This window comes from Sebastes fasciatus, chromosome 8 (assembly GCF_043250625.1).
Source record: "Sebastes fasciatus isolate fSebFas1 chromosome 8, fSebFas1.pri, whole genome shotgun sequence".
Classification (NCBI taxonomy): Eukaryota; Metazoa; Chordata; class Actinopteri; order Perciformes; family Sebastidae; genus Sebastes; species Sebastes fasciatus.
Genome location: NC_133802.1, coordinates 1129411 through 1152497, shown reverse-complemented (window position 1 = coordinate 1152497; position 23087 = coordinate 1129411). Strand labels below are relative to the sequence as shown.

At 43.1% G+C, this 23087-nt stretch overlaps 1 protein-coding gene and 1 long non-coding RNA gene across 4 annotated transcripts in view; one reads left to right on the top strand and one right to left on the bottom strand.

Annotated features, from left to right (window-relative positions):
* The window catches only part of LOC141772133 (plexin-A2-like), a 323156-nt gene that overhangs the window by 159926 nt on the left and 140143 nt on the right, over nucleotides 1–23087 (bottom strand). Inside the window, exons 4-5 of one of the 3 annotated variants that reach the window (XM_074642810.1) lie at nucleotides 18892–19020; nucleotides 2768–2920 (exon numbers count right to left, since the gene is read on the bottom strand). The exons of 1 other annotated variant lie outside the window; for it this stretch is intronic. In XM_074642810.1, the coding sequence (XP_074498911.1) occupies nucleotides 18916–19020 (105 nt within the window). In that variant the 3' untranslated portion in view covers nucleotides 2768–2920; nucleotides 18892–18915. Of the gene's footprint in view, nucleotides 1–2767; nucleotides 2921–18891; nucleotides 19021–23087 lie in introns of those variants that run through there. One more of the 3 variants, XM_074642809.1, reaches the window with a different exon arrangement.
* LOC141772138 (uncharacterized) lies at nucleotides 2948–5387 on the top strand. Its single transcript, XR_012594862.1, has 3 exons — nucleotides 2948–3827; nucleotides 4229–4739; nucleotides 4974–5387. It is a non-coding gene; the product is annotated as an uncharacterized LOC141772138 (long non-coding RNA).

Sequence of the window (23087 nt, the reverse complement as noted above, 5' to 3'; positions counted from 1 at the left end):
GGGACAGGCGAGGCAGCTGAGCAGCTTAACTGTGGGCCTTTCAAGAGATGCTGACTGTCTGACTACACTGCCTCCCTCGTTAGCTGGCTTACTCTCTGCTACCCATTGAGAGGATGGATGATGTTTTATTTTTTCTTCTTCTGCTGAGGACCTCTTGTCTTCCCCTGTTTTACTTTCACCGTGTTTGTATTGCTTCGCTCCGAGGTGTGTCAGATAGATCCTTGATTACAGCAATCACAGCAATCAATGGCTTTTGTTCAATGTAGAATTCCCTGAGTAACCTCTCACATTAATTAGCTCTCATCGTTCTGTCAAGACACACATATACAGATAAACACTCGTGCTCACACAGCGAGGCTGCTACAGGAAGTGAGCTTGTCTCAGAGTGTTAAGCCTTTGCTCTTTTTGTTCTGCTGTCCTCCCTGATGATGAGGATGCTGGTGGTGGGTGTTTTTTGCAGCTTGGCAGCAACGACCAGCCTAATTGGTGGCAGTGTTTTAATAAAAGGTAATTTGATTGTTTTCTCTGTGTTTCTATCTCTCCATAGTGCCCACACGAAGAGGCTGTGTTGTCATGGAGATAGCTGTCTGCCCCTGTGGAATTTGCAAACTGTGTGAATTTGTGAGTGTTTTTATGGACGGGTTGGTGAGATGACCCTGTTGCTGATATATAGCTGACATGGAAACAACATGTTCTCTGTATCCCTCCCTCTCTGTATCCCTCAGTAGACTTCACCCGGTTGTCTACAAACCGGGTGAAGTCTACTGAGGGATACACTCTTAGAAATAACGGTTCCAAAAGGGTTCTTCCTAAAGGGCTAAGGTTGTACCCAGAACCATTTGAGTTTTTCAAGGGTTCTTTTTAAGACTAAAGCTATGCTCACACTACCAGTGACAAAAGCAATAAAACGGCCTAGCGTGGCCAGCTACACTGTCTCCGTCAAGCGCTTGTTGACGTAGTTGTCTCATTAAATAGCACTGGCATTTTTTTAGATGGAACAGATCAGGGTGAAACAAAAACAGATTGGGTTGATGCTTCACCGAGTCACTGGAGCGCAGCGACGAGTGTTGGGTGTCAGTTTGTGGGATCAGGTCATCGGCTTCTATTGAAAATGACATGTAGCCTGTTGCTGTGTGGCTCGTAGGGTGAACACAGCATAAGGGTTGGAGTGCGGAAGAGCTTTAAACTTGCTTCAAGTCTTCTTCAATACAGCATGATGTTCATTTAGTAAATGATGGTCCCATTTAGAGTCAGATAGACCATAAAGCAGGGGATGCTTTAGGGCGGGGCTACCTTGTGATTGACAGGTCGCTACCACGTCGTTGTCCGGTCTGAGAGTTGTCTGTGTTTTCATCGCACAACTTTAACCCTTTCACAGTGTGTTTTTAATTCATGAAACTTAATTATAACATTTTTAGTCACCTAAAATTGTCTTCTTCAGCGTTCAGTTGTACTTAGCTCCACCCTCTCATGTCATTTGGCTACGGCCAAAATGCTGAACTCGAGGCTTCAAAACCGCAGTCCACAAATGAATGCGTGACTACGTCCACTTCTTATATACAGTCTATAGATGCAGGGTGAGTCACTGTCTGAGCCATTGGCACATTTGGCATGATTTCTATGATGTTTGCGCAGTTAGATTAACGGCTCATCTTAACAAAATACAAGGAAGACTCAATGTGACTATCAAACCAGTGTATTGATGGAGGTCTGGAAAAGTCTGTTGTAGTTAGGTCTGCCATCATTCCATAGAGCTTAGTAGGAATGGGTCATGATTTAACATTTTTTTGAATAGTTGTTAATTTATAGTTATAGTTTATGCGACTATCGTCCTGTCTTAAAAAATGGGGGTTATGCGGCGATGTTTGAAAAATAATCGACTAATTCCCAGTGATTATGGAATAGTATTATTGCTTGGAATGCACATCACTATAGCTTAGTAGAACTTGGTTTGTAGGACAAAATTGCCAAAATATTACACCCCAGAACCTTGTTGTGAGCAGTTTCACCTGGAATTACAGTATATACTCATGCAATGAAGGTATGCCAAATGTCTCTGTAAGTAGATAGTGCATGCTTGTACTGTAGATGTATATACAGAGCTCACAAAGCACCACTAAACAATAGCTCAGTTACAAAATGCACCTTCAGTTTCTCTCGCTGCACCAAAAGTGCACGTCTTGTCCATACAATTGTAATTTGTCATAAATGTTAGCTGTTAAAAGATGAAAACCAAATGCTGCTGGACACCACCGTTTGCTTTTGTTATTCTGACAAGTCCAAACCTGAGGAAATAAATCTGGATAGAAAGACAAATGTTCTTTTTTGTGTTTTTGGATAAACTGACCCTTTAACAGCGTGGGTATAAAGTGTGTGTCCACGCGTGTGCATGTGCAGCATTCACCAGAACTTGGATGGGCAGAGCCTTTCACTGATGCTCTATCCGCCTGTTTTTCGCTCGGTCGGTGTGGAAATACTGCTCTGTACTCAGCTGCACTTGGACAACTTTAACACCTACACGCCCACCCACACAAACATGTCTTGGCACACATATTGACTGCTTTGTACCAAGTGAGCATATGCACACTGAAACGCCCACATAGAGCTCTTATGAACCTTCGCAACTAATGTTTATGCATCAACCACAATCAAAACTAGGCGAGCTGCTATGTGGGATCATTTCAAATGTTCTGCCTCTGTACGTGGGTAGGGGATATGCAAATGGGAACTAATTTTTCACTGTAATTGCGTGCAAGTAGTGTTTGAGATTGAGTTGTGCGTTTGGCATTTTGTGTGTGTGCTGTATGTCAGAATGTGAACTTACAGGTACACTGGGCTCTGACACCGCAATGCTGTCTGGGTACACAGTGGCCTTCACACACTGGTTGAGAGAGGCGGCGAAGCGGTACGGCTCGTCTGGCTGAACAGAGAAGAGAAGGAGGGACAAAGGAAATAAAGAGTTACTGATATTTGGTTTTCAACAGGAACATAAATAAAAAAGAAAAAGAGAAGCTACCAGAGCCATTCAAGCCCTGAGAAGAATTCAATTACATTAGTTTGTTACCAAACTAAAGCATAAGTAACCGTATGAATGAATACATTACAGGAAGGAGAGGTGCTGCTGGCAAAGCAGAAAGCACTAACAATGAAAAGCAGAGGAAAGGTATGAAAACAATAACAACCATAGTGATAGAAATGAATACTCAGTGAAAACAGTATGTGACAGTTTAAGTTGGGGGTAAAAAAGACAAATTGCCAGTGTTGTGATGGGGAAGGGGAGGGGAAGATGAGGATTCAAAATGTCAAAAACACGAACAGTTAATATTGTCTGTAATAAGAATTAAAAAAAAATACTAGCAGAGTTGTGAGGAAGAAATAACGCTACAGAACATGTCTACAGAATATGTCTACAGAACATGTCTACAGAAAATGTCTACAGAATATGTCTATAGAATATGTCTACAGAACATGTCTACAGAACATGTCTACAGAACATGTCTACAGAATATGTCTACAGAATATGACTACAGAATATGTCTATAGAATATGTCTACAGAACATGTCTACAGAATATGTCTACAGAATATGACTACAGAATATGTCTACAGAATATGTCTACAGAATATGTCTACAGAATATGCGACAGGACTGACCACCAGACTGATCATATAAATAGCATGATTAATCACCGCTACTTCTAATGGACATTGTATTGACACATTATAATTGATAGAAGTGCATATCATCCACCTTTTGATCCACCACCTTTGTCTGAAGACATCTGGACTCATAACTAACTAAATAAAGAACTACACCAGATTCTTCCGGTAAGGATGCACCGATCGGACTTTTTCTGTCCCGATACGATACCTGGGCTTTGGGTATCGTCCGATACCGAGTACCGATCCGATACCAGTGTTTAGTTAATAAGCTGTGTGGAAGTGACTGGGATCAGTCTTTAATGTGTAAGGCAACATCAGGTGTGACTTAAACGTTGCTTTCCTAACTTTGTAAAACAAAATGTAACAATTAAATACAGAGATATAAACTGCCTCTCCTGGCTGTTGGTGCCTCACTCCACATGTTGGACCTGGACCTCCGCCATCCAGGAGATTTAGCCTCTCTATCAATTTAATTCAGTCCAAAGGGCCTTATAGGCATGGGAAACATACATTTACATTACCAAATCAACTGTGAACTAAAAACTAAATTATTGTCCTCTCTCTAGGTTCCATGGTGGAGAGGAGGTCGTGTTGCTCTGGCTCTATCTATCTGGTGTGGAGAGGAGGTCGTGTTGCTCTGACTCTATCTGTTCGGTGTGGAGAGGAGGTCGTGTTGCTCTGACTCTATCTGTTTGGTGTGGAGAGGAGGTCGTGTTGCTCTGGCTCCATCTGTTTGGTGTGGAGAGGAGGTCGTGTTGCTCTGGCTCTATCTATCTGGTGTGGAGAGGAGGTTGTGTTGCTCTGGCTCTATCTGTTCGGTGTGGAGAGGAGGTCGTGTTGCTCTGGCTCTATCTATCTGGTGTGGAGAGGAGGTCGTGTTGCTCTGGCTCTATCTGTTTGGTGTGGAAAGGAGGTCGTGTTGCTCTGACTCTATCTGTTTGGTGTGGAGAGGAGGTCGTGTTGCTCTGGCTCTATCTGTTTGGTGTGGAGAGGAGGTCGTGTTGCTCTGGCTCTATCTATCTGGTGTGGAGAGGAGGTTGTGTTGCTCTGGCTCTATCTGTTCGGTGTGGAGAGGAGGTCGTGTTGCTCTGGCTCTATCTATCTGGTGTGGAGAGGAGGTCGTGTTGCTCTGACTCTATCTGTTTGGTGTGGAAAGGAGGTCGTGTTGCTCTGACTCTATCTGTTTGGTGTGGAGAGGAGGTCGTGTTGCTCTGGCTCTTTCTGTTCGGTGTGGAGAGGAGGTCGTGTTGCTCTATCTGTTCGGTGTGGAGAGGAGGTCGTGTTGCTCTATCTGTTCGGTGTGGAGAGGAGGTCGTGTTGCTCTATCTGTTCGGTGTGGAGAGGAGGTCGTGTTGCTCTGACTCTATCTGTTTGGCGACACCTGGAATAAGCTCGACATCCTCCTGGATTCATCTCTTCACATATGTTCACATTATATGCATTATATTTTTGTCATATGGATTGTCTATGTTGTATTTTCATTATGTTGTTACTCTGTAAACACACCATCTATTCTGTCTGTCCTGGATAAAGGATCTGTTGTTCTTCCTGACATTTTTTTACCTGTTAAACGGCTTTTTCTTGGTTTGGTTTTTCCTCATCCGATGAGAGGGTCGTAGTGTAAAGGACAGAGGGTGTCGTATCCTGTACGGATTGCAAAGCCCGTGGGGGGCAAATTTGTGATTTGTGAAATTGGGCTATACAAATAAAATTGACTTGACTTGAAATTTACTGAATTTCTATTGATTATTAAAATAATAAATCGTATACCAGCAACTTGGTAAGAAATCTTCAAAATGAACAGGAATGACAGCTCAAGTGTAAACCTGTTAATGCAGCAACAAATTAATCAAAACTTAAACAGAAATTAAAATTACAGGATATAATGTTTAATAGATTGGCCTCATTGTCACTGATGCCCGATCCAGCTATCTGAGTCAGTACCGGCCCGATATCCGATATCAGTGTCGGTGCATCCCTACAGTAGCTTTGGGCTTTTTTTCTCTTTCACTTTCAGTTTTCATGCCGTCTGTATTAGTCATGTAGATGGGTTTGTTTTGTGTGGATAGAAGGCTGTAAATGTGACATGCTCTAGAGTCTGGCTGAGTTATGTTGTTGTTATCAGAGTTGTTATTTTCTTGTTTTGCAAAACATATGCCTTATTGAAGACATAATAGGAAACAGTTTTACTGAATTGCTTAAAAACATAAATGACAAAAAAAGCTCACTGTAAAAATGTGTATTTCATGACACTCGTACCATCAATAGCAGCTGGCTTCGAGGACAAGTAGCTCTAAAAGTTTTATATAATAGTAGGCGATCATGGCCTCCTGGAAGCTCTGCATTCCCAATAAACCACAGAAACAAGTGGTGGCACCAGCAGTGGAACCACTGCCTCCAGTGGGTCATTTAATACGCCAGACTAACATAAAGTACCAACCCACAGCAGCACTGAACACTACACACCCGAATTATATCCTTCAATCGCTGCACAACTTTGGAGACAAATTACCCGGCATTCACTCATAAGAGATCTTAATGGTCAGACAGTATATCAAGTACCACGCGACACCCCCGCAGTCCGCCACATCCCTCATTAAAACTCAGCCGCCGCCTCCTCCCTCTTATTAAAACTGTGTGTTCCCTCCGTCCCATTACACCAACAGCTCTCTGTCCTCATCCAACCCAGCACCGTCTAAGTGTCTGGCTAACTGGCTGTCTGGTCACAGCAGCTCTAATTGGACTCCGATGGGTCAGACGCCGCTGTCCGTGGTGCTAGATGTGCCATTACAAACCCTGTCCATTCTCCCCTGGCTGCTGACTGTGTATGTATGTATGTATGTATGTATGTGTGTGTGTGTGTGTGTGTGTGTGTGTGTGTGTGGTGTGTGTGTGCTAGGGCCCGTATCATGCTTCTTAACCACATACTACTCTCACACACACTGACTCTGAGCTACATCTTCATCCACAGCTTCTGTGTGCAATTATGTTGTCAGAAGTTCAAGCCGTATCAAGCAGACTCACATGAACACACACACATATACACAAACACTCATGCGCAGTACTCCCTGGGGATTTAAGAGAGCAGGAAAGTGTAGAATTAGTGTAGTAGTGTGAATCTCCCACTGGGAAAGGAGGGCCACTGCAGCAGGATTTTTGACATTTTTTTCTAAAATAATTACCTGGTTTCCCCCTTTCACCACTTTGGAAACTCTATTTCTACATCTGAAATGTGACATTTTCATTGTTATTCCTGATATGAATTCTCCCACCTCTTCATTTTACACATTTGACTCCACCACATTTTTCTCTCCACCCTCTGTCCACGTCTCTCCCTTTTGTCTCACTCTTTCACAAGTTGAAATCAGCACACCTTTATTAGGAGAGGTGTTCCTCCCTCTGCAATTTGCCGCTTCTTTTATATCCACAATGGCGGCAGAAAATGATACTTAATGTGCTTTCAGGTGCGGCACAATGTTTTATGCATGTCTCCAAGCTGCACGGGCACAGACACAAAACCCCCCCCCAAAAAAAAAAAAACCTGGGCGGTCATTAACTGACAAAAAGCCTCGCATTGATTTTCCTCACTGTGATTTTTTAAAATAAAATTCATTTCGGTTGGGGTGAAGTAAGATGAGAGCGCAGCAAGGAGAAGGGGTGGGGGGTGTGGCAGCGGGGGTGGGAGGAGTGCAGGATGGCTGCTGTTGCCATGGTTTCGGGAGATGGCCATTATCTCTGTGTAGTTAGAAACTGACCCTTTGCCTCTCTCATTAGCTGAAGTGCATGCCACTGAGTGTTGACTAGAATCCTGCCTTCCTCATATCCCCCCCACCCCCATCCTCTAGGCTGGCCCTGGCCTGTCACTCAGTAGCTTCTCCGATGCTTTGTGTTCTATCAATCGCATTCCTGAGGGGAAGGTGGGGGCTCACACGGAGGAATTAGGGTGTTAAAAGGTGATATGCACACTGAATTTCTTACATTACAGGTTAACACTTGCATACATGCCTAGTACCTAGTTCAATATACATGGCAGTACAGATGCGTGCAGTACTTTCAGCCTGTCTCCTGTAATAGGCAGCTATTTTCCCTCCAGTGGCTGCTGCAGGCAGCCTGGGTGTTAAGCCCTGTCCATGGTGCTGAAGTAGCTGCTTGCGCTTCCATCATTACTCCTCTCTGGCGTCTACATCTCCACTGCAGGGTATGAATGCAGCCGGAAGTGGCAGTTGCAAAGCATGCAGTCGTGTAAGACGAGTGGGAAAACAAAACAAAACATAACGGTGTTTCTGCAACTACGGTCACTTTTGACTCTCCCAAAGTAAAAAAATCGACCTCTATGAATTTTTAATTTAACCACCAGAGTATGTGATACATGTGAACAGGTAGACAAAATAACATATAGTGGTTAAGATTGTATTCTTCTTATAATTCTATAATATTTTCAAAACATTTAACTTCGTTCTCATCAAGCTTTGTGCATCACTGCAAATATTGATATACATATTTTTTCTAAAAATAGAGGACTCCCTGATTTTCTGTACACCCTGAAAACTTTAAACAGTAAACAGAGATGTCAGTTTTCATACACAAAAATATAAAATATGTTGTTTTTTATGACAAATATTACAATTCTATTGCCTAATGTCATTTCCGCAAAAGATTTAATGACTTTTTTGCAAATATTGCAGATAAATGGCAGCTAGCAAGGTCTGCTACGTTAGCTTTGACTCTTAGCATCTAATATATATGAATTCAACAGTAATATAAAGTTATTTCTATCATTTTTATTTTCATCAAAATACACAATTACTAGCGTATTGTTGTCTCTTGTGCAGTTTGTGTGGACTTCACTGGTGCAAATAAAGCCTCAACACACACATGTACTGTAATGTGATTCACTAACCTATATATAATGTGCAGAGTAATTTGTAGTGTTACAGAATGGGAGGGTGAGGGTAGCAGAGGCCAGACCTCAGGGTCCGTTCCACCAATGTCTGCTCTGTAGTCTGTTGCCCCAGACAGGCAATTACACTGTCGTCTCTGCTGCGCCAAGCTGTGATAGACACCCAGACGTATGGACACACACAGACACATAGCCACAGAAAAATAATGTATACTCAAGTGCTCAGTGTAAGTAGGGCTGTCAAAGTTAACGTGATAATAACGTGTTAACGCAAATTCATTTTAACGCCACTAATTTCTTTAACACATTAACGCAACTTGTGATTTTTATGTTGTAGCGGCTCAGTTTTAAAGCTAGAGTGAAGATACTGACATCATATGAAACTAGAAAACCTGATGAATACACTAGCTAGTCGCAAAAGAGGATAAATAACATTCCAAACTTGCGTTAAATTTTGGCGAGGAAAAACTGGCATGGCCATTTTCAAAGGGGTCCCTTGACCTCTGACCTCAAGATGTGTGAATGTAAATGGGTTCTATGGGTACCCAGACATGCCCACTTTATGATAATCACATGCAGTTTGGGGCAAGTCATAGTCAAGTCAACACACTGACACACTGACAGCTGTTGTTGCCTGTTGGGCTGCAGTTTGCCATGTTATGATTTGAGCATATATTTCTATGCTAAATGCAGTACCTGTGAGGGTTTCTGGACAATATCTGTCATTATTTTGTTTTGTTAATTGATTTCCAGTAATAAATATATACATACATTTGCATAAAGTAAGCATATTTGCCCACTCCCATGTTGATAATTAAATACTTGACAAATCTCCCTTTAAGGTACATTTTGAACAGATAAAAAATCTGCGATTAATTTGCGATTAATAATGGACAATCATGTGATTCAATATTTGAATCGATTGACATCTTTAATTATAACTATAATAGTCATAATAACATGCAGTCCTTTGCACTAAATCCTTCATACATTTATGCACACCTTTACACGCACTACCGTCTCCCCTCCTCCTCTTCCCTTACCACATCTAAACACTTCAATGAAAGAGTGAAGGCCAGTCTGAGTGCAGCTCTAGCTGTGAGTACCATGTTTGTGTGTGTGTGTGTGTGTGTGGGGGGGGGGGGGGGGGGGGGGTGAGGGGGGGGGGGGTGAGGGGGGGGGGGGGTGTAGTGGGAGAGAACTAGATGTATATTGAATATTTGATGTCGCTTAACAAAGCTTTACTAGTCTTAAGTGGTAACCCATTATGTTAGAGAATCACTGGCGTGATTTGATTTGGTTGAATGGAACTGTGGTCCGGGGGACCCGCGTCTCTACAGAAACACATGTTAATGTAAACATGTATGAAGATTGACTGCACTGGGGCTCTGGCTCCCCGACACGAAAAGAAGAATCATTAGGTGAGCAGTGATGTGCAGCGCTGTGCTGCCTACATCCTCATTCTAAGTGATTCAGGGCATTTGTTTCTAACTGCTGCATCCCTAAAGTGTGAGAATATCCATTTAAATGCATACCACAGGAGGGAAGTGAAGGAGGAATAAAAAAATAAATAAAGCAAGGTTTTCATTTTCAAACCAGCACAGAGATGGTAAACTCCACCAGCTGGAGCTGCTGTGTGGGTTTAGGCTGATGTGTGAGGGCACGGTTTGAAAGCCCAAAGTCGTGTACAGTTCATGTCAGGGGTCAAACCAACCACTGCAACTCACTGTCCGTCTCCCGGGGCGACTGATAATGTCACTGCAGGCCGGCACCCACAGGACACAGAGTGGCCACAACCCGTTCACTTCATCTTCTCATAGATCGGGGAAGCTATTGTGGTGTAAACTGAGTCAAACACACATATATGTTTATGCCAACCCAGTGTGTCAGTCTCTGTTAAAGAAATTGGACAAGGGTAAGGGAAAGGAAGAAGGAAGGAGGGACGATTCACGAAGAGACCATTGCGCAGCGCTCTGCATCAAGCTATAGCTTCGCTTGCGTGGGCTGAGCAGAGAGAGAGAGCAGTGCGGGGATGGAAGCATCTCAAAAAGAAAACGAGTGAGCAAGCAAGAGATGCAGACACGCTGGGGTTTTAGGATCATTAACTGTATTATATGTAGCCTGCCCCCTCATACTGTACATACTGGTGCAGTATTTCAGCCGCCATGTAGCCGACGTGTACTATAGCTCTATGCGCGAGGAATCTATGGAAATATTGATAGACCTGCATGTCCGTGATCGATATCTCATTAGGCACAATTGGGAAGATGGATGCAGCCTCCCTCTGACTGCTAACTATGGCTGTAGCTGATGAGTCGGCCATTAGACACACAGTCTGACATCCACAATGGGCTGAAGCAGCCATTTTCATTGCCGGGCTAATTGTTGTTGCCACTGGTGAATTAGAGGAGATTTTATGGCCGGTGTTTGACGTCATTCGTAGCGCAGTGATGAACATGCCGCACGTCGCAGTTCTAAACATAGGGCTGTGGCGTCTGGTTTTAAGGTGATTTTAACAAGCACATGAGGACAATTGCATCCCTTTACATACATACATGACTATTTCCTGTCTTAAATTCATAATGTCTTTCTCTTAAAGGAGACATATCGTTAAAAACTCACTTTTTCAGTGCTTGTGCACATTAGGGCTGAGCAATATATCAATATTATATTGATATCTTGATATGAGACTAGATATCGTCTTAGATTTTGGATATTGTAATATGGCATAAGTGTTGTCTTTTCCCGTTTTTAAGGTCTGCAGTACAGTAAAGGGACTGTTCTAGCTTTTCTATTATTTGCCTCTACCCACTTAGTCATAATATACACATTACTGATGATTATTTATCAAAAATCTCAAAAATTGTGTGAATATTTTTGTAAAAGAATCAATAGTCAACCTTACAATATCGTCGCAATATCAATATTTTGTTGTTTGGTCAAAATTATTGTGAAATTTGATTTTCTACATATCACCCAACCCTAGTGCACGTACATTTGGGTATCTGGAGTGCCTACCAGCACACAAACTGAAATAAGACGACCCAGTCCGTTTTTTGTGAGCTGCCTAGATCAGAAAACATGTGATTTAACAAGCCATTCACATTTGGCTCCCCTTCCTATGTCACATGCAGGATCATTAGAATATATCACCCCCATCTGAGTACCTCCACCCACAGCTTGAGAACTACCTTTGCAAAGGTGCGCCATATTTTCCTCGCAAGCCAATCAGAGCAGACTGGGCTTGTTCGGGAGGGGGCTCAAAGACGTTTCACACAAAGCGCAGATTTTTGTCCGGAATATATGTACGACCAGTGAAATACTTTGATCATCGTCATTCTGCATAATAATTAGCCATGTGCTGCTGTTTGTTACACGGAGAGTATGTATTTACGGGGCCTTGGAACAATGGCTGTTTGTTTTCGGGGTAACGGACTGTCGGACAAGTGCGCTTTTTTCTGTCCAATGGGACATTTTTGGACTATTGGTGTTTCAGAATAACAACGGGCCCTCCTCTTCACTAACACCCAATAATGTTGGACAAACACTACAACCTCAACAACCAAATAAAGGACAATATCTGGCTTGAGATGGTCCAGCAGCTGGGATACGCTGAAGATTGTAAGGTAGCTGACAGCACATGCTAGTGTTATATGTTGGTCACGGAATTTAGCTAGCCACAACAGCTAACGTTAGCGTTAGCATCACATTTGTCCAATAAGTTCATGTATTGTGTAGTTAACGTTAGCCCCTCAGATATTCTCTGTCTGGATAGGTTTTTGTTGTGTGGAGTGAACACAGTAATATTTAGGAGGAGACTCATTAGGCCTCATTGAGGAAAATAGAAAAGGGCAACGCGGATAATTCACACCGGAACAGGTGTGCATAGTTGTCAATGTGGAATTGTATTTTCGCGTCATACTGTTGAGTAAGGCTGCAGGATTATGGCCAAAATGATAATCCCGATTATTTTGAGATCTCGATTATTCATTCATTTTAGGGCAACATATTTTTTCTTGCACTTTCAAATTAAAATAAACAAAGCACTTCCTTGCTGTGCTACATTCCTGCTAATACACAAATATACAAACATTTGCATCATAATAAGACTGGACCTTATTCACAGTGCATTTCCAACATAGACAACATGAAATGGTACAAAACTTTTTACCCAAAATTAAGACAACAGACCACTGCTTTCACTTTCACCGTGTGCTACGTTCCTGCTAATTAACAAATCATTGCATCAAAAGAAGATTTTAAATATTATTGTTATTCTATGAGCAAAGCATGAATTTTAAATGTCAATATCGCAGTCGTTCATGTTCATTTTATTGTGGGAAGCCAAAATCATGATCGCGATTCATTTTTGATTAATTGTGAAACCCTACTGGTGAGAAACGTTTTTTAAAAAGACAGGTGCTAAAACGGAGCATTTCATAAAGAGGGTGAATACAGGCATATTCAGACAGACTGTGTGAGAAAAATAATGTGTTTTTTGAACATTGAAGAATGTAAATATGTTATAGTAGAAACCCAAAATACAAGCATGAACCTGGAAATGAGCATGAAATGTCCTCTTTAAATTCTGGGTTCACATCCCCAAATACTCTGTTAAAAGAATTGGCCGCGTCCCAAACCCCAAGTCTTGCAGTTGACAAAGTGCACCCACATAATGTGCTCCAAATCACGATGCCAAACAAATCGTTTGGCAGCGTTCAAGCTCGTAACACCGATGTGTGACAAGTGGACAGCTGTGCCATTCAGGCTGCTGCTGTGTGGGTTGTTACTGAAACTGATCTGAGGCAGTTCAGCCACATGCCGACTGACAGTACAATACAATACAGTATCACAGTGTAGTAGTGATATGTTATTCTGCTCAGAGCGGCCCTCAAATGCTGACTCACTCTCTGCTGGGGCCTACTACGCCAATAGCCCTAAGCTGTCATCCACACAACAAACTAGCGCTGATTTCCACACACTGAACAGAATCTCTTATGCACATATTACATCGTTCATTACTTCAGTTGAGATTTCATTCTAATAAATAGTATTACTTAGCGAAACTCGCTACACTGGTCAACTTCTGACCTTGGCACTGGGTCACAATCTCAGCCCTTGGACAGACTAATCCTGACAAATCTCAACAAAACCTCTCATCATCTCCCGGAATGTGGGAGCGAGCTGAGAGGATGGCGGGGGAACAGAGTGATGTGGGACGTTTTGAGATGGAAAAGCCTCTTTTGGGCGCGATTAGAGAGCTAATCTAGCAGCGACGAGAGGCAGGCTAAGGGAGGGAGGGAGTGACGGAGAGGAGGCATCGCCACGGCTCCGCGTTTTTGGATGGTGGTCAGACGGAGGCTGAACCACCCATTCACAGGACTGCAACTGAAGAGCGCTCGAGATGATGAGCTCCCTTTGAGCCGCAATCAAAATGCTGCTCGGTTTTGTGGGCCGACGAGCGTGAGGCATCAAAACCCTCTCTCATTCTCTTCCCCTCATTCTTATCCCCTCTCTTTTTTTCCCTCCCTCTCATTCTTAGTGCATTCAGTGGATGCCTAGCAGCTGCTGGTAATTAAAGGACTTTAGAGTCTCACACCACACTGAATCAGAGGGAGAAGAAAGCAAGCAGAAAGACAGGGAAGACAGAGACGCCACTTCTGGCCAGCTCACCGGCTTGTTCGCATTCTCTCCTTCTCCTCATCATCGCAAACCAAGCTAATGTCCTCCTATGTTCCTAATTAGCCACCTTAGAAGGCTGCACTTCAATGAGCATGCATGCACAAACGTAAAGAAACAAGGGGAGGGGGGACACCGAAGAAAAGAGGATGGATATTGTGGATGGCAGCTGTAGACGGAGGGAGGGGGGTGATCAAAGCGAGGGGTGTTTATGTGTGGCAAGCCAACCATCTCTGGAGTGTGGAGGAGCTTATTCCAGAGGGAAGGGTGTCTAAATGGGAGACAGCGCTGTAGTGAGCCGCACTGAGCCGAGAGGAGATGAGTGGCGTAGCTTTAGCTTTGCTGTGAGAGAGAAACATAGGGAAGGGGGAAAGATCATTTCTATAAAATCAGCAATGGCTCAGGGATGGCTGATGAAGAAGTGGAGAAATGGAGGGAGAAGGGGGCATAGTGATCACAGCTGTGGATGGCGCCACGGCTGGCAAGAAGTTTAATTTGGGGTGAGAGTGGGACGAGGGGAGCTCTTCACCAGAAGGGTGCAGCTGCCTTTTTCTCCAGCAGTGTTTTCACAGATATTTCCTTCTACTCTCGGTTATATTGCACGCGGTCTTCATGCTGTAGCACACTCCTTCACATTCACATGTATCATCTCATTTCACTTTGCTATGTCATTAGTTATGTTTCCATCAAAATCCTGTGCACGTTTCTGGACTTCCGGCTAAATAAGTGTCTGTTTCTATCAACTATGTTGCAAGTAGAGGATTTGACAAGATTACATAATAATTTGAGCACGTGCAACTCTGATACAGGTAGATAAACCCCAGACCCCCCAGCTTCTTTTATGCTTTTTTAAAGGGGACATATCATGCTCATTTTCAGGTTCATACTTGTATTTTAGGTTTCTATTAGAACATGTCTACATGCTGTTATTTTCCTCATACTGTCTGCCTGAATACGCTTGTATTTACCCTCTGTCAGAAGCGCTCCCTTTTAGCACATTTCAACAGAACTGCAACGGAATTGCATTGCTAGGCAACAGTTTGAGTCCATGTTTACTTCCTGTCAGCTGATGTCATTCACAAACACTGCAACCTGAAATCTGTCAAAAAACGCATGGAAAATGCCAGCCGTGACACTTTTTTTCTTTCGAATGTGCTTGGGAGGTTGTCGCGCCAGCCGTTACTAAGCAACCAAAACCTGCGCGCTGCAATGACGATGATGATGATGATGAAGTTGCGGTAATTTAGCAGGAATCCTCAAAATAAACACGATCAAAACGCAGATAAATTCATTTCCAGCACCGTAAAGCCCTCACAGTAGCTTTACTGCTCGATTTCTCTGTCAAGTTGGCTGACCTGTCAACTGGATGTTGTGGCGTTCTAGGACGGAAATGGTGAAGCCAGTAAAATAGTCCGTGGAACACACCTTAAAGCTCTGGGTAATCCTTAACTGAAATCATTTAAATTCCCCTCCATATATTTACCATAGACGGATATTAACGGAAGAAAGAAAAGATATCTGCCGGCTGTGATTGGTTGTTCTTCGTCACATGCGGTGCGCGCTGCCGCTTTCCAAAAGTTGAACTATTTTTAATCCGGGGCTCAGCCGTCAAAGCCTGAAAAATAGGCGCTTGGGGACGCTTGCTCTCACATTTGAATGTGCCTGCCGCGAGTCTACATTGACAATGGATATGAGCATGCAAAAGACGCGGCATGTAATGGCCCAATAAGTTGGGACACATTTAGAATGTTTACTTTTAAAACTGTGTAACGGTTTATATAGTGTAGATTTGTGACATCACAAATGGACAGAAATCCTGACTGCTTGTTTCAAAGGCACATTTTCTGAATACGGGCTGTGTGTATTTCTCTGTGGATTGAGCGTTTCGATACTTTCACAGTATTTATATAACAATTACCTGCTTTATAACATAAAATACATGAAAATCTAAATTTTTTGAATATGGGACCTTTACATTTTCTCATAGAGGCATGCAATTGGGAGTGGCAATATGACATAGGTGCTTTGTCTACAGTAGAAGAAGCTCAATCAGGTACTGCAAGGTCAAGGTGTATTCAAAAGAGTGGTTTCTGTCAGACATTAGTTGCATCTTTTCTTTTCTCTTTTTTAATTTCATTTGGAGCATTTGCCCTCTGTTTATCATGCCCAAATTGAAAATGCATATGAGCGGCAGCAAGAGGAGGCCAACTATTCTTCTTTTAACTTTGCCCCTCTGCAGTAACTCATACAGAGCTGACAGGGGTCCTGCCAACACTCATTGCAGGGTCAGGACGGAGAAAGGGGGTATTAGGACCAGAGACAGGTGGCACGGGGGTCCGCTGTGTTGCGAGAACAGATGGCTGATCTGACGCGAATCGGGGGCGCTGACCTTTTCTCCCCTACGGTACAGTACAGCGATCCACGCAAGTGTTTGTGCATGTACACAAAAATCGAACCCACGTGCACGCACACGCTCAGACAAGCCCTCACACACAAGCACAAACTCGAGAAGGCATTTGCACTCCTCACAGCTGTTCCCCCCTCACAGCTGCTTTCAACATAACAGCTTAAAAAAACAATCACCTTTTAGCGCCATCGCCTATTACATGCTGTGGATCTGAATCCCCACTAACCTGAATTATTCCATTCCCTACCACACCTACACAAAAAAAGCATATGATTATCAGCCTTGCATGGAGGCTAATGCTGTGGTAAATGATCCCTGTGTGAAGGCACGCAGACTGCAGAGAATACAGAGCTTTAGCCGGCCACTCCCGTATACCTCCGCACGCGGGCACACATGCTGAATTACCTTGTCGCTAGGCAATTATTTGTCCTGTCCCAGCTTTGGAGTGATGTAAATTACTTTAAGTGCACTTTGCAGGGGCCGCCATCACGATAATGATGATTGCGGCGGGGCTCTGACACACACAAATATTCAGCTATACCTTTAGAGAGAGGGGCTGCATTCAGGAGGGGCTGTGAGTGGGGAATCAAGACATAGCAGCTAAGAAGAAACTCAGACTGATGAGAGTATGTGTGTGTTCTTAAGAAACAAAGAGGGAGAGATGGAGACGAAGCCAAATGTCTTTCAGCTTCTTTAGTAGTGAGTTGCATTCATCTTGTTTACCCTCTCCATCATTTCATCTAACTACAGTCAGTTCAATTTACAGATGAATATCGCAACTCATACCCAAAATACAATAAATATACATGTTTTTCCATCAGTTTTTTCCTCCTGTCTGGCTTTCTTTAACTTAGTTCTGTTGCAGTAACGCTTCACTTCCAGCAGGTGTCCCTCATGGCTTCTATGCTCATTCTTATGGCTGCTGTTGTTACAGTAGGAGGTAAATATCCCCTAACTTGCTCAGGAACACACACAACAAATATAGTTTGGCTTCACCAGATGTCTATTAAACATGCGGAGGCACAGCAAATGCACATATATGACAGTTCTATGCAAGATATTGGTCAAATAATGAGTCATTTTTGGTCTGTTCTTGTGTGTCTATATTTTTTATACACCGACTGCATGGTGTCGTTTCCTGTTAATATCAAGTCAAGTCAGAAAAGGGCAGCTGTCACTATGGCTGCGGCAAGTAGCCATGAACCAGCTCTGCATCTCTGAGGCACAACTACCCGACCACTTCCAGACAGACAGTCTCCTAACCCCAACTCTATTTGATAGAAGATAAACATTAGGGGAACAAACTGCCTGGCTTTGTGCGAGGGCCATTTTGGAAGATGTCTAACAATAATGTGCATGTAAAGTATCTCATTATCATGACCTTTATTTAACTAGGAAGTCACATTGAGATTAAAACCTATCACCATACTTGCCAACCCTTCCGATTTTCCCGGGACACTCTCATTTTTCATTTAATTCTCCCGTATTTCTCCATTTCATGACAAATTTTCACACTTTTTTTTCCGTTTCGTTATCACGACCTGTTTCTGGCACCGTGCAGCGTGTATAAGCCTTACTGTTTCCACCCGGACAACAATACAGCTACACCTAATGTTGTTTACTGGCAGAAAAGAGCTGCTCGCGACACAACTCGGTTTAACCCGCACGCCACACATCACAACGCGCAGCGCCTAAAGTCGGGCTTTGCTCGACGCTGCAAAAAGCTGTCGTGGCGCGGCGCAAGTCATTGAAAATAATGTGTTTCAGAGCACAATGGTGCCGTTGTCGCGTTGTGTCTGAAGGGACCTTCAGTGAGTGAGAGAAGGAGAGAGAAATGGAGAGTACTAAGAGAAAGAAAAATTCAAGTAGGGGCAGAAAATGAATGAATAAAAACTGATGAATATTAGTTTATGCCAGAGGGTCAAATTATTCTGTAGCCTGTTCTTTCCTCTAGTATGAGTAGTATGTAGTATTTAAGATTAAAAATGCAGTTGCAGTGTACTTATTATTTAGTTATTTTCATTCTTTAAAAGTCAGCAGAATGCAGTAAACAGGACACTCAAATGTTCTGGGGGAGGACCTCCAGACCCCCCATTTTCATTTTGAAACCCTCCCTATTTTTAAGGTCTCAAGGTTGGCAAGTTTTAGTGAGACCTAGCCAAGACAGGGTCAAACAGCAGCATTCAACACATCACTAGACAACATTGAATCACGGCAGCAACAATAGGTATCTGTAAACTGACTGGGTGATGATGACTGAGGGATACTCACATGTTATGCAGGACACACCAGCCGCAGTGTGGGTCCCCGGAGCTCAAACACTCGCCACAGGTCCCGTACTGCTCACATGACTCGATGGGAACTTGGGTAACCTGAAAGCAAATGAAAGGGTCAGGGTCAGAGTGCAGGCAGCGCAACACACACATCACAAGATGCACACAAAGAAGCCTCTGGGTATGTGTGTGTGTGGACTAAAGGAATGCTCATTCAGTCACACATCGACAGATGATTAAACAAGTATATGCTTGTCCACATATATTATTAAGGAAAATTGAGAGCATTTTACTGCCTCTCAAAGGCTCTCAACATGGTGAAGACTGAGCCGGTGGCTCGTAGCTAATGGTGCCTTCAAATGTGGTCGTGTTTACCGGTGGCGTCTTGAAGGGAACTCTCAATTTGGGGAAACTCTCGCCAGATGGTTAAGGTTAGGCATTGATCTAGAATAGTTAAGGTTTGGATAGGTCGTCAGGTAGTGAGTCTCACAAGAGTTTTTGCAGATCTCAGATCAGATTTCTCAATTTGCAGGTTACCTTCTAGACGCAACCATGTTTACCGTGTTAAAGAGAATAGTCCATATGAACGCCCCCCCCCCAGAAGAAATACAAAAACAGATAATGCCAAAGGATCAGATCGTCGTACGCCGTATGACAAAAATGTCATACAGGGTACATAGATTTATGGTTTTGATAGCCTCTCTATTTTTTGAATATTAAAGTGAAGTCATGCATTGTTTGAGTTCATTTTCAAACAGAAGAAGGGATGGTTTATGATTGGAAAATTTAGATTTATGAATATGAGATTTTGTAATTAATAAGTAATAAGATCAAATTAATAATATGATATTGATTTGCTTTGTTAGAAAGTTTCTGAAAGCTCCCAGTTAACGAGTTGTGACGTGTTTGTTGACGTCAGAAATGGCGGAGGCCATGCAAGTTCATTTTTCGGTGCATAATAAGTCAATAATTATCGAATGATATAGTTACTGATATAATAATCGGGGAGTTTTTCCTGGCCACAGTGCGCTTGGTGGATCCTGTTGGGTCTCTAAACTATGGTGTACGGTCATAGACCTGCTCTATATATAAAGCGTCTTGAGATAACTTCTGTTGTGATTTGACGCTATATAAAAATAAATTGATTTGATTTGATTTGAATATATTGTAATTTTAGTTGTATATTGTTTTTCTTCGTAATTATATAATGTTTGAGAAAATGTTGATATTCCCAACAGTCTCATCTTCCTCCTCTGTCATTATGCCTTTGCATTTCCTGCATTATGTTACCTGCTTGCTAGCTTGCTAAATTGTTAGCCTCTGTGGCTTCTAATCACCGACAGTTCTCACCACTTGAACGCCAAGCATGTCGTGTACAGGACTTCCCATTTAGTAAACACAAGCTCACGAGTTTCATTTGAAGGGAGTATAACGGTGCTTACAGCGCTAACAGTGTTTACCTGAGGGGGAACCGGAGGATGGGCTCTACGCTTCCGCGACAACGGTTATCAGCTTTACCACCATAAGGGGCAGAGCGGGCTCCATTAGCTAGCCAGTGGGGCACGCCTTCGCTCACATGCACTGACAGCTCAAAAAACACGAAATTCAGAGCATATGTATCTCTTCCCTCCACACGACTCACTACATGGTGACGGAGAGCGCTGACCAGAGTGTCAGTTTTAACCGCAGTATGAGTGCTGTGCAGAGCGAGCGAGAGCTAGCAAATGACGCACAAAATGCACTCAAAGGCACGCGCTGCCGGTGTTATGTTGAGGTCTGTTCCCCCATCGGATAGTGTTTCCCTCCCGTTAAAATGATAGCGCCCCTTCGGTAGTTGTTGTTGGGTTGGTTTAGGGAGGGGGATACACATATCAACAGGGAAACAGTACTCAGCACAACACCAGCCCGGCTACATAAGCAAAGCACAGAGATACTCTGATTACAACACACACAAAGGGAGAGTGACTTCATTCTCTGCTCAGGTAGACATTACTCCTCTATATCTTTACTTAGCAAATAGTTGTTTGATGCTATATTAATGCTCTGAATGTCAAATAGAGAAAACAAAAACAAACATTCATTGGCAGCATTCAAATATTATAAATCTATATGATAATATCAGTTATACTGTACAACAAGGTTGATGTGTTATGTTGACCAGATGTATGGGGATAATGCGCCTCAAATGTTTGGGTGCCCCCCGGGTGTCAATGTGTGACACGTCAACTGCAGAGGCAACTGTTGCCTTTATGTAAAGCCAGAGGAGCAGTAGTGAGCAGGTGGGATCAGTTGGCCAGAGGAAGCTGTTGCTCTGCCATCAATGGGCTCTTGTCTGCACTAGGGCATCTGTCCACCTGGGCAGAGCCTGTACAAACACACCTACACATGGAGGAGTAGTGACAGACGCTTTTCTCAAGTCAAACTTGATTAAAAAAAATGTGAAATGATAAAGTAATTATTAAGAATGACAGGGCAATTTTCCACCAGCTATAGTGTCAGCTTCATCTTTATTAGAAAACTAGTACTTATTATTAACACTTAACTGTAACTCTTTCCCCCAAGCTTGTGTAAAGATCAACTTTATTAGACAAACAGATGACTGCAGCATAATTGCAAAAATTAAAAGTACTTATTAAGGTTGCACTGTGAGTTGTTTTTTAAAATTATGAATGAATGGAGTCGAAAATTCAAAGCTAAACACGTTGAAAGTGTCAACAGCGAAGCATTTGAATAAGCACTTTCGGCGCAAAGCAAACACACTCCACACCTACACTAATCCACACAGGGCCGTTGGACTACAATCATTTGAATAAAGAACAAACATCCCTGCGCTTGTGCGATTGACATTAAACTTACCCAAATACAGGGTTGAGAATTTACATTGTGTGAAGACAACGCAGCAGAGAAGCACTAAGAATCAAATCTCACATCTCAGCCAGCCAACTGACTGAGTGTGTGTCAGCTTAGCTGTTGTGTGATCCACAGGCTGGGCCCGTTTTCAACGGCTACATAACACGCACTCATCCTTCTGTCAATTATATATGAGTGTGTGTGTGTGTGTGTGTGTGTGTGTGTGTGTGAATCTAGCTGTGTCCCTGTCTGTCTGCCAGACAAGGTTCTGCTCAGCCACATGGCCCTCAGTCTGTTTGAACAGAGGACTGTGCGATCTGGAGGTCAGTGTGTGTGTGTCTTTAAGTGTCCCGTGGGGCAGACCCCGGTCACACCTGCATCTCACTGTGTCAGGAGGAGTACACACAGTGACACAAACAACAACACTGCACAGCATTATGAAGAGAGGCACAAAAAGAGTCGGAGTCTGACAAGGATTCATTTTCAGTCCTGTCTCTCTTTCAGTTTTCTGGCAATCGCCTTGTTGGATAATAACGGTACACTCTGACAGTGTGTGCCCTGTTCAGCTCCAAACCTTGGGCTCAGATCAATGCTCCTCTACACAATGTGGAGGAGTGAATGATGGGTGCAAATACCACCTTTGAAAGGGACTCTATGTAACGTTTTACACATATAAATCTTTTTTTTTTTGCCAATGTGAGAACAGGTTGTAACCTAGCCTAAAATGAGACCTTCTGCGACTTTCTGGGTTTCCTCTATCTGCCTGTAGACTGCTTTTAATGTAAAGAACCCGGGAAACGGATGTGACGTCATGCATGCATTTGAGTGCCTTAGCAGTAGCTAACGTTTGGTTAGAAATGGAGTCCGCTAATGCCCGGTACACACTACACGAGAATCAAATCGATTTTGGGCCCTATTCTCTCCTCCCGACGATTGTCTGCAGAGCCCCGATTTTTTTGATGGTTCTAAAGATTATCTTTCCAGATATTCCTAAATTGTGAGGTATGTTTAGCTCGGTCCATCTTGGCCGCACCAATTTCAAAACGGATATCTTGATGTGTGTGGGGAACCCCGAGGACAGCCGATGACACAGTCACGTGGGAAAGAACGATAGCCAATTGAGAACCAGGCTAAAGAAGGTATATTGCCAAGAAGTGAAAGTCAATTGTTTGTTCCATTGCAACATCTGTGCCCATCAGCAAAGCTACACTTTTACATTTTGGACTGAAAGCGACTACCGGACGCCAGCAAAAACGTCTGCCTAAAGAGTGCCGTACAAAAGTAAAATAAAATGATTTCTATTCTATTGTCATATT